General features: G+C 45.7%; 1 protein-coding gene and 1 long non-coding RNA gene across 2 annotated transcripts; both read left to right on the top strand.

Annotated features, from left to right (window-relative positions):
• The first annotated feature begins 4,103 nt into the window (after positions 1-4,103).
• Positions 4,104-5,188, top strand: LOC147957456 (uncharacterized). The gene is made up of 4 exons (XM_087531706.1): positions 4,104-4,196; positions 4,283-4,456; positions 4,544-4,921; positions 5,009-5,188. The coding sequence occupies exons 1-3, from the start codon at positions 4,104-4,106 to the stop codon at positions 4,817-4,819; spliced, it is 543 nt and encodes a 180-aa protein (XP_087387832.1). The 3' UTR covers positions 4,820-4,921; positions 5,009-5,188.
• Positions 5,189-5,395: 207 nt separating this feature from the next.
• LOC125555500 (uncharacterized) lies at positions 5,396-6,866 on the top strand. The gene is made up of 2 exons (XR_015611686.1): positions 5,396-5,534; positions 6,695-6,866. It is a non-coding gene; the product is annotated as an uncharacterized LOC125555500 (long non-coding RNA).
• Positions 6,867-12,080: the final 5,214 nt, after the last annotated feature.

The raw sequence follows: 12,080 nt of genomic DNA, 5'->3' as shown, positions 1-12,080 counted from the left end.
TCATGCTCAAAGCTGGCACTAAATAACAATTATTAAGGTTTAAAACTAATCCCGAAGGGAGATGCAGAGGCAGCGTGCCGACGGAGATCACATTGACCTTGGAACCATTCCCGACGCGCATCGTCACCTCGTCCTTTGCCAGTTTCCGCTTATTCCGCAGCCCCTGCTTTGAGTTACAAATGTGAGCAACTGCACCGGTATCAAATACCCAGGAGCTACTACGGGCACTAGTAAGGTACACATCAATTACATGTATATCACATATACCTTTTGTTTTGCCTGCCTTCTTATCCGCTAAGTACTTAGGGCAGTTCCGTTTCCAGTGACCGCTTCCCTTGCAATAAAAGCACTCAGTCTCGGGCTTGGGTCCATTCTTTGGCTTCTTCCCGGCAGCTTGCTTGCCGGGCACGGCAACCTCCTTGCCGTCCTTCTTGAAGTTCTTTTTACCCTTGCCTTTCTTAAACTTAGTGGTTTTATTGACCATCAACACTTGATGTTCCTTCTTGACTTCTACCTCTGCTGATTTCAGCATTGAGAACAACTCAGGAATGGTCTTTTGCATCCCCTGCATGTTGAAGTTCATCACGAAGCTCTTGTAGCTTGGTGGAAGCGACTGGAGGATTCTGTCAATGACCGCATCATCCGGGAGATTAACTCCCAGCTGAGACAAGCGGTTATGCAACCCAGACATAGTGAGTATATGCTCACTGACAGAACTATTTTCCTCCATCTTACAGCTGAAGAACTTATCGGAGACTTCATATCTCTCGATCCGGGCATGAGCTTGAAAAACCATTTTCAGCTCCTCGAACATCTCGTATGCTCCATGTCTCTCAAAACGTTTTTGGAGCCCCGGCTCTAAGCTATAAAGCATGCCGCACTGAACGAGGGAGTAGTCGTCAACATGTGTCTGCCAAGCGTTCATAACGTCTTGGTTCTGTGGGACGGGAGCTTCACCTAGCGGTGCTTGTAGGACATAATCTTTCTTGGCAGCTATGAGGATGATCCTCAGGTTCCGGACCCAGTCCGTATAGTTGCTGCCATCGTCTTTCAGCTTGGTTTTCTCTAGGAACGCGTTGAAGTTGAGGACTACGTTGGCCATTTGATCTACAAGACATATTGCAAAGATTTTAGACTAAGTTCATGATAATTAAGTTCATCTAATCAAATTATTAATGAACTCCCACTTAGATTAGACATCCCTCTAGTCATCTAAGTATTACATGATCTGAGTTGACTAGGCCGTGTCCGATCATCACGTGAGACGGACTAGTCAACATCGGTGAACATCTTCATGTTGATCGTATCTTCCATACGACTCATGCTCGACCTTTCGGTCTTCTGTGTTCCGAGGCCATGTCTGTACATGCTAGGAACGTCAAGTCAACCTAAGTGTTTGCATGTGTAAATCTGTCTTACACCCGTTGTATGTGAACGTCTGAATAAAACACCCGATCATCACGTGATGTTTTGAAACAGCGAACTGTCACAACGGTGCACAGTTAGGGGGAACACTTCTTGAAATTAGTATGAGGGATCATCTTATTTACTACCGTCGTTCTAAGTAAACAAGATGCAAAACATGATAAACATCTCATGCAATGAAATAATAAACGTGACATGATATGACCAATATCACATAGCTCCTTTGATCTCCATCTTGGGGCTCCATGATCATCTTGTCACTGGCTTGACACCATGATCTCCATCATCATGATCTCCATCATCGTGTCTCCATGAAGTTGCTCACCAACTATTACTTCTACTACTATGGCTAACGCGTTTAGCAATAAAGTAAAGTAATTTACATGGCGATTCTCGATGACACGCAGGTCATATAAAAGAATAAAGACAACTCCTATGGCTCCTGCCGGTTGTCATACTCATTGACATGCAAGTCGTGATTCCTATTACAATAGCATGAACATCTCATACATCACATATAGATCATTCATCATTCATCACAACTTTGGCCATATCATATCACAACCCACTTGCTGCAAAAACAAGTTAGACGTCCTCTAATTGTTGTTGCAAGTTTTACGTGGCTGAATTAGGGTTCTAGCAAGAACGTCTTCTTACCTACGTTAAAGCCACAACGTGATTTGTCAACTTCTATTTACCCTTCATAAGGACCCTGTTCATTGAATCCGCTCCAACTAAAGTGGGAGAGACAGACACCCGCCAGCCACCTTATGCAACTAGTGCATGTTAGTCGGTGGAACCGGTCTCACGTAAGCGTACGTGTAAGGTTGGTCCGGGCCGCTTCATCCCACAATACCGCTGAAGCAAGAAAAGACTAGTAACGGCAAGAAAGTTGACAAATCTACGCCCACAACTCATTGTGTTCTACTCGCGCAAGAAGAACTACGCATAGACCTAGCTCATGATGCCACTGTTGGGGAGCGTTGCAGAAAACAAAAATTTTCCTACTCGTTTCACCAAGATCATCTAGGAGTTCATCTAGCAACGAGTCATCTAATGCATCTACATACCTTTGTAGATTGCGCATGGAAGCATTCAAAAGAACGGTGATGATGTAGTCGTACTCGACGTGATCCAAATCACCGATGACCAGCGCCGAACGGACGGCACCTCCGCGTTCAACACACGTACGGGACAGGAGACATCTCCTCCTTCTTGATCCAGCAAGGGGGAAGGAGAGGTTGATGAAGATCCAGCAGCACGACGGCGTGGTGGTGGATGCAGGGCGTCACAGAAGCAGGGCTTCGATAAGACTACGAGGGAGAGACGCAACGGGGAGAGAGGGAGGCGCCAGGGGCTGGTGTGAAATCCCTCCTCTCCCCCCACTATATATAGGGGTGCCAGGGGGGTTGGTGCGCAGCCTAGGAGATCTGATCTCCTAGGTGCGGCGGCTAGGGGAGGGTTTCCCTCCCCCCCAAGGCACCTCGGGGTGCCTTCCACCACTTGGACTCCTCCTTGGTGGAAACCCTAGGCGCATGGGCCTAGTAGGGCTGGTGCCCTTGGCCCATGTAGGCCAAGGCGCACCCGCTACAGCCCATGTGGCCCCCCAGGACAGGTGGCCCCACCCGGTGGGCCCACGGGACCCCTCCGGTGGTCCCGGTACAATACCAATAACCCCGAAACTTGTCTCGTTGCCCGAAACAGCACTTCCTATATATAATTCTTTACCTCCAGACCATTCCGGAACTCCTCGTGACGTCCGGGATCTCATCCGGGACCCCGAACAACATTCGGGTTACTGCATATACATATCTTCACAACCCTAGCGTCACCGAACCTTAAGTGTGTAGACCCTACGGGTTCGGGAGACAAGCAGACATGACCGAGACGACTCTCAGGTCAATAACCAACAGCGGGATCTAGATACCCATGTTGGCTCCCACATGCTCCACGACGATCTCATCGGATGAACCACGATGTCGAGGATTCAATCAACCCCGTATGCAATTCCCTTTGTCAATCGATATGTTACTTGCCCGAGATTCGATCGTCGGTATCCCAATACCTCGTTCAATCTCGTTACCGGCAAGTCACTTTACTCGTACCGTAATGCATGATCCCGTGACCAGACACTTGGTCACTTTGAGCTCATTATGATGATGCATTACCGAGTGGGCCCAGCGATACCTCTCCATCATACGGAGTGACAAATCCCAGTCTCGATCCATGTCAACCCAACAGACACTTTCGGAGATACCCGTAGTCTACCTTTATAGTCACCCAGTTATGTTGTGACCTTTGGTATACCCAAAGCACTCCCACGGTATCCGGGAGTTACACGATCTCATGGTCTAAGGAAAAGATACTTTGACATTGGAAAACTCTAGCAAACGAACTATACGATCTTGTGCTATGTTTAGGTTTGGGTCTTGTCCATCACATCATTCTCCTAATGATGTGATCTCGTTATCAATGACATCCAATGTCCATAGTCAGGAAACCATGACTATCTGTTGATCAACGAGCTAGTCAACTAGAGGCTCACTAGGAACATGTTGGTGTCTGTTATTCACACATGTATTACGATTTCCGGATAACACAATTATAGCATGAATAAAGACAATTATCATGAACAAGGAAATATAATAATAATGCTTTTATTATTGCCTCTAGGGCATATGTCCAACAGAGACTACTTAGCACAAACTGGTATTAGGAGGAGAAAAGAGAAGTGCCGGGACAAGTTTCTGAGTAAGGAGAAGTACATGAAGGTAATTACCTATTCTTAAGGCCTTGTACTTAGTTTCCTTGATTTCATTCTTAGGCGTAGCGCTCAAATTTCTCTTGCTTAACTTAGGTGCCCCCGAGATGGTGTGCGGACAAGATGGACTGCTGGGAGGCGTTGGTGGATGGGTGGTGCTCTCCCCAATGGCACGTCGCCCACAACATTGCAAAGGAGAAGCGTCTCAAAATGAAAGGTGTGCCACACCATCTAGGCAGCGCCAACCTACATGGGTACGGGAAAAACTGGGTATATGTGGTTTGCTTGATGATTCATGCAAATTCATTCTTTGTGCTAGTTTGAGTCCTTAACTAATACTCTGTTCCTCTCTTTTAGTCAAAACACAACAAGGCTCCAGTGCCAGAGCTGTTCGACCTCTATGGCATGTCCAATATTGCACTGTACAAGAAGGCCAAGGCATTCTCTGAGTCTGACCTCAAAAGTGCAAAGAACTTCAGCAACAAGGCCTCCCACCACAAGATGGTGCAGTACGTTAAGCAGGGGAAGGCGAGGAAAGGGCCGGACTTTAACCCGAGCCGGCCTCTTGATCCAGAGCTGGTGATGATATCTAGTGGCGGGAGGTCCCATGGATCGTTAGCCATTGGTAATTGACTGATACGTTGTAGTAGCACTCTCCCGCAGATCAAGAAGCACCAGACCAGCTCTGATCCTAAGATACCGCCTCGTTTACGACCAGTGGAAATCGAATTCCAGGTTTGTTATACGGACTCAGTAGCCTTTCCTCCATTACATTGTGTTTGCGGCGGTCGATGATTACAATGCTAACGAGTGGTGTTGCAGGCTGCTATTGAGGCAGAGAGAGCGAAGACCCAGGCTGCTTTTGAGGAGAGGGACCGGCAGTTGGCGGAGAGGGACCGGCAGGCGGCGGAGAGGGACAGGGAGAATGAGGAGAGGACGACTAGGCTGTTGGAGGAGGAGAGGAACCGGAACGACTCGGCTAACCGGGCCATGTACGAGCTCTTCGTGATAAGTTTCTTCTGCATATTAGCTAAATCATGCACGCAATGTTCCTTTCATTAGTAACTAATATGACTGACTCGTCAAAACCAAATGTGCAGTCCATGTGCGAGAAGAACGGCCAGACCCCTCCACCGATGCCAGTCATTGCTCCGGCGGGCATGGTGAGTTTCATTTGAACGGTCATTAGTTACTAGTCTTCACATTTGAGTTGCATCATGCTAACGATACGTTGGAAATAATCTTTGGTGCAGCATAACTCCCGACAAGCATCGACCGATCCTTCTCCGTCTGCCACTGGCGTGACCGGTCCTACACCTACACCTACACCTACACCTCCGTGATGACGGTAAGTTTCCCAAGTGTTTTGCTTAATAGGGTTTTGTTGTGATGCCATGTTGTATCTACACATATCGTGCATAATGTGTGTATGTTTGAAATGCATTGTATGTGTGGGATTCGACACCTAGTCGTCTGCCTTTGGTAGCCTTCCATACAGGGAAATGCCTCCTAGTGCTTCCACTGAGCCATGGTAGTTCGCTACTGCTCCGGAACACATGGATTGACCGGCATGTGTCCTTCTTTGCTCCTGTGTCTGTCCCTACGGGGAAATGTCACGCGGTGTATCACCGAAGTCCGTGTAGCTTGCTACGACTTGGTTGCACTCGCTGATGACCGACACGTGCATTGTTGGGTCATGTATGCCTGTCCCTATACGTTTGTGCCACCTTGGTTCTATGACTAGTCATGTCGGCCTGGGTTCTCTGCCATATGGATACTAGCGACATAATCATATACTTAGCATTTTTTCCTCCAAAATGACTCAATATGCTTAGCTAGCTCAAAAATGACATAATAAGCTTAATTAGCTCCAAAATGACATATTTAACCTAGGATAGCTCTAAAATGACCTATACTTAGCATTTTTCCTCCAAAATGACTTAATATGCTTAGCTAGCTTAAAAATGACATATTTAACCTAGGATAACTCTAAAATGACCTATACTTAGCATCTTTTCCTCCAAAATGACTTAATATGCTTAGCTAGCTCTAAAATAATATAATATGCTTAAGAAATGACATATTTTAGGTCCTAAATGACTTCATATGCTTAGCTTGCTCCAAAATGACATAATAACCTTACTTAGCTCCAAAATGACCTGTTTTACCTAGGCTAGCTCTAAAATGACCTATACTTAGCATTTTTTCCTCCAAAATGACACAATATTCTTAGCTAGCTAAAAAATTACATAATAAGCTTAATTAGCTCCAAAATGACCTATTTAACCTAGGATAGCTCTAAAATGACCTATACTTAGCATTTTTTTCTCCAAAATGACTTAATATGCTTAGCTAGCCTCAAAATGACCTATTTAACCTACGATAGCTCTAAAATGACCTATTTATAGATATAAGTTGCATCATAATAATCTTCACATTTTAGTTGCATCATAATAATCTTCTTCTTCTAGTCTTCTTCTTCTAACTTTCTTCTTTCCCATTTTACAGATTTGCTTAAGATCACGGAAGCTTGGGTTGATGGAGTGCTTGTATTTAGTTTTTGTTTTGACCTTGTGAAACTTGTTACCTATGGATGAAACTGTGTAATATTGATGAAACTATGTATATGTACGGATGAAACTTGCTACTATTGGTAACATGTATTGGATATATGTGTTCATGACTATTGGTAATATGTGTTGAATATGCTATATTGGTCATATAAATATATTTGTGTTTGATATTTTGGGAAAATGAATTGATATAAGAAAAAACAAAATTAAATGGGGCAATATAGTCACTTTGCCATCTGCTGGCAGATGGCAAAGAGCTTTGCCATCAGCTGGCAGATGGCAAAGAGGCCATGTGTCATCTACACGTAAAATTTGGGCTGACCTATTTGGGCTGTTTGCCATCTGCTGGATGGCAAAGCTCTTTGCCATGTGCTGGCAGACGGCAAAGCATGCAGCCTTTGCCATCTGCTGGCACACGGCAAAGCATGCAACCTTTGCCATTCGCTGGCGCACGGCAAAGAGCCTACATACTTTGCCATCTGCTGGCGGACAGCAAAGAGCCTACAGCCTTTGCCATCTGCTGGCTGACGGCAAAGTATGCCGTTAGCCTTCTAATGGGGCTAACCCGTTAAGAGGCTTTGCCATCTGCCAGCTGATGGCAAAGCCACAGGCTCTTTGCCATCAGCCAGCTGATGGCAAAGAAGCCTTTGCCGGCAGGGTTTCAGACAAACTATTTGCCATCTGCTGGCTGATGGCAAAGCCTTTGCCATCAGCCGACCATGCCTTTGCCATCTGCCATGGCAGATGTCAAAGTGCCAGATTCCAGTAGTGTTCGTTGTCCGATGGAGGTGGAGGCTCTTCCTCGTCGTCAGCGTCTTCGTTTAACTTTTCTAGCATAAGTATGTCATTTTCATTGACAATGGTCTCACCATCATTCCGTGCATCGTCGACGTTTGGGTCCACATCATCATCACCCAATGGTCTAGTGTCATCGTTTCTAACCACATCATCATCATCATCATCATCAGGTTGCTCTTGATAGAACACTCCCTCGTATGTCATGGGGTTAATGTTGTAGTAATCGTCTTCATTCGGGTCTGGTAGCTTACCATGTGGCGACACCTTGAACACAACTTCCCAACCCTTTAGATACACTTTCTGGCATGGATAAGGCAGATAATATACTTGTGCAGCCGCAATGAAGAGATCGGCTCTGGCATAGACGGTTGATGGTTTAACTTCGACCAAACCAATGGAAGGCGTATGTTTTACCCCCTCCCGCGGATCGAACCATCGACATTTGAACACAGGAAGACTTAGGGTCTCACGCCCCTGGCGGAATTTAACCTCGTATATATTTTGTACCCTTCCGTAGTAGTCCACTGAATTTTGACTGGGGGTGTACACTCCAGTATTTATAGTTTTGGGATCGGGGCGGCTGTTTTGGTGCTCCTCTGTATGGAAGCGATACCCATTCACATCATACTTTTTACATGTCATGACGGCAGGGTCAAAACCCATGGAAACCCATCTCAATTCATCATCCATAGATATGTTCGGATCTTTTCCCTACAAGTATAATGGAAATTGTTGCGTGCATTAGTTCGGTTAACTAATAAATGTTGAAGTAGGTATTTAATAGGGGAGTGTGGAAAATTACTTTCTCCATGAACCAAGCAACAAAATTTTTACGTCCAGGGTTTCCATGACGGAGAAGAGTAAGTGCCTCCGCCTCAGTAGGAGGATTCACTCCCGTCCATTCCTCTTGAACGAAATCACTAAAAAAAGATAAGCGGTGTTAGACCGGGACTAAGTGAACATGAAACATGATGATGTGGAAGACATAAAGGAATGGTGTAGTGGTATTACCTCATCCACACTTCCTCAACTTCCTTGATGTTGTGCAAGATATAGAACATGAGGTCCTCCCACTCTTGTCGTGGCATGTTATAAGATTTCGAGGCCCCAGCCCTCCCACCTTGCGCGTTGAATAGATCGAGCCTGGGTTGATACTTGGGCTCTTCTATATTGTATCGAGGCACCTTGTTATGCAGATGGGGAACGTGGTCTGGATAGTATGATGTCCTGAGGTCTGACACCTCCTCTAGGATAACTGCCTCAGCTATGGAAGCTTCAATCTTAGCTTTGTTTCCACATTTCCATCGGAGATGCTTGTTCTGCCTCTCAGGGCCATACTGCCAGCAATTTTGCACAGGGCCCCCCAACAATACCTCGTTCGCGAGGTGCAGAATGAGATGTGTCATCGGAGTAAAGAAGCCTGGCGGAAAGATCTTCTCTAGCTTGACTATCAACTCCGGTACCTTCTTATGCAATTTTTCAATCACCTCTTTGCTTACTTCTTTAGCACAGAGCGTGCGGAAGAAATGGCTAAGCTCGGCAAGCACTCGTCAGACATGCTCGGGGACATAGCCTCGAACCATCACCGGCATTATCCGCTCAATCCATACATGGTAGTCATGACTCTTCAGGCTGGTCACTTTTCCCGTTGAAAGATTGATTCCCTTACTTATATTCGATGCATAACCATCGGTGAACTTCAAACTTTGTTTCAGCCAGATAAGTACTTCTTTTTTTCTGGCGGTTTAAGGACAAAGTCAGCATCTGGCTTGAACCAGTTTTTTCGACCGCCTGTGGGAGGCTTCATGTTCAGGCGTGGTCTATCACAAATTCTCTGTTGATCGGCTCTAGCTTTTACGTTATCCTTCGTCTTATCAGGAATGTTGAGGATCGTGTGGAAAAGGGACTCTGCCACATTCTTTTCGGTGTGCATCACATCAATATTGTAAGGAAGTTTGAGGTCCTTGAAATTGGGAAGCTGCGAGAAGGGGGTAATGTGAGTCCAGTTGTGCGTCTCACCATATCCTTCGAAGCCTTTGGCTTTAGCTTTGCCTTTGCCTTTGACTTTAGGCTTGAGAGCTTTTAGCTGAGCAAGAACATCTGCCCCCGAAAATGTTGGAATCTCGGTTACTTCATGAACAACCCGGCCTTTCGTGAAGTTCTTCTTGTCTTCCCTGTCTGGATGGTCTGGAGGGAGGAACTGTCGATGCAGGTCAAAGGCTACATACTTGCCACCCTTACTCAGCCAAATCATTCGCAGAGCCTGCATGCACACTGGGCATGGCATATTACCACTTGTACACCATCCGCAGAATAGAGCATAGCCGGGAAAGTCATGAATGCAATAGTGCAACCAAACTTTCATCAAGAAATTTCTCTGCAGGTCCCGGTCGTATGTCAACCTCGGAAAGTACCAAGAATGGTGCAAAGCATCCACAAGCGGCTGCATAAACACACCCAATTGCTTCCCCGGGTATTCAGGCCCCGGAATGATGAGCGACAAGAACATGGTCTTCCGTTGCATTAGGGCACCAGGAGGAAGATTGAGCGGAATTACAAACACATGCCAGCAGCTGTATGGATTGGACGACATACCATATGGATTCAACCCATCACCTGATATGGCTATTCTGACATTCCCAGCCCCGGCTGCTTCCTCGGGGTATTCTTCATTGAATGACTTCCATGCTTCCCCTCCCGATGGATGTACGATTTTTTTTGGATTGTACCTTATATCTTCGTTGTGCCACTTCATCATTTTGGCAGACTCCTTCGTGATGAAAAGGCGCTGCAGTCTTTTTATAAAATCAAGATACCGAAGAACCTTAACGGGGATGGTTAGCTGCTTTTTCTCACCATCCTCACCGACCACCTCAATTTACTGAGACGAACCGCACTTCCTACAGTACTTGTCATCCGCATACTCGTGCCTAAACAAAAGGCAATTCTTCGGGCAAACATCTATTTTCTCATAATCCATAGAGAGTGCCTTCATGATTTTCTTTGTATCGTACATGCTTTTCGGAAGTTCATGACCCTTAGGGAGGCTGTTAGCCCATACTCCCAGGAATGCTTCGAAGCATTTCTGGCTACAGCCGTACTCAGCCTTGACTGCAATCAGTTGTGAGATGGCATCCAGCTGAGATATTTCCGCACCCGCATAAAGAGGTTTCTTCGACGAGGCCAAGACCTCCAAGAAGGCCTTTGCGGTTGCCTCCGGCTCCTCCGGTTCATTCTCTGAAGGTGTCGCATTTGCCATTTCTGCAGCAATGACATCATCTAGCATGTCCCTGACCCCGTCGTCCTCATATCCATCGATGCGTTGTCGCATCACCTCCTCTCTACCACGGTCCTTCTCGGCTATGTTTATCGGCGGCATGTCAAAGTTTGGCATATATCCGTGCGTGCGAAGGTGCTCACTCATGTCCGTCTGATTTCTACGGTGACATCTGGCACATCTCGCATAGGGGCATGGTGGGATAATTCTTATTGGACGACGGAATATCTCCTTCAAATACACATCAGTTTTCGTGATCCACTCTGATGTTACTTGATTCCGATGGATAAAACCACTGTGCATCCACTGATTATCTGCCATCCTCTGCTTTTTTGCAACCCACACAACATAATTAAGGATTCACTTAAATTAATCACATCAAATTTTCAGTTTGTACCGCGTTTAATCCACCTACATCTCTAATAGGTAGAGATGGGTCCTAATCCCACCCGAGGATGTGTAGATTGAGTACGTTCTCCATTCTACCCCGTTCCGAGACAAAATTTCGGCAGCACCTCCCCGTTGTTCTCCAGATACACGTCTCGGCAAATAGCCGAGAGAATGTGCTCTGGAGAACAATGGGGAGGCGCCGCCGAAATCCTGTCTCGGAACGGGGTAGAACATGGAGAACATACCCAATCTACACATCCTCGGGCTGTCCATGGAAAATGCTGGACAATCCGAAAGAGCTGCGGTGATAAATATGCAATTGAATGCATATTTATCGATGCAACCCTTTCGGACGGGAGACGCCTAGGTTATGTCAGTTGACTTGAGAATGAAATCTAGTGATATGAAAAATTGGAGGAGATGGACTTGTAGCTTACCCTCGGCTGTAGAGGAAGTAGTCGAACAGCAGAGGGATGCTCAGGGGGACCAATGCGTCGGACAACAGTCACTCCGATGAAATGCGAAACCACAAAGCCTACAAATTCCATCGCGACAAAAAATTAGAACATCACAACTCATAGAGCATATTTAAAACATTTAAACATGCATTCATTTATTTTTGCATCATGTAGGCAAAAAAATAACAACATTAACAATATATTCATCATCATCATTATCACATATTCGTCTAACCAAAATTTTTTTACTACCTATATTCATCATCGTCATCACATATTCACCATCGTCATCACATATTCATCATCACCATCACATATTCATCATCGCCATCATATATTCATCATCGTCACCAATTTTTTCTTCAAGGTATGCAACATATAGCATCTCATCTAACCAA

This window comes from Triticum urartu, chromosome 7A, assembly GCF_056163025.1.
Source record: "Triticum urartu cultivar PI428250 chromosome 7A, HENAU_Tu73, whole genome shotgun sequence".
NCBI lineage: Eukaryota > Viridiplantae > Streptophyta > Magnoliopsida > Poales > Poaceae > Triticum > Triticum urartu.
Note: the sequence above shows the minus strand (reverse complement) of the source record. Positions and strands in the feature narration are given on the sequence as shown.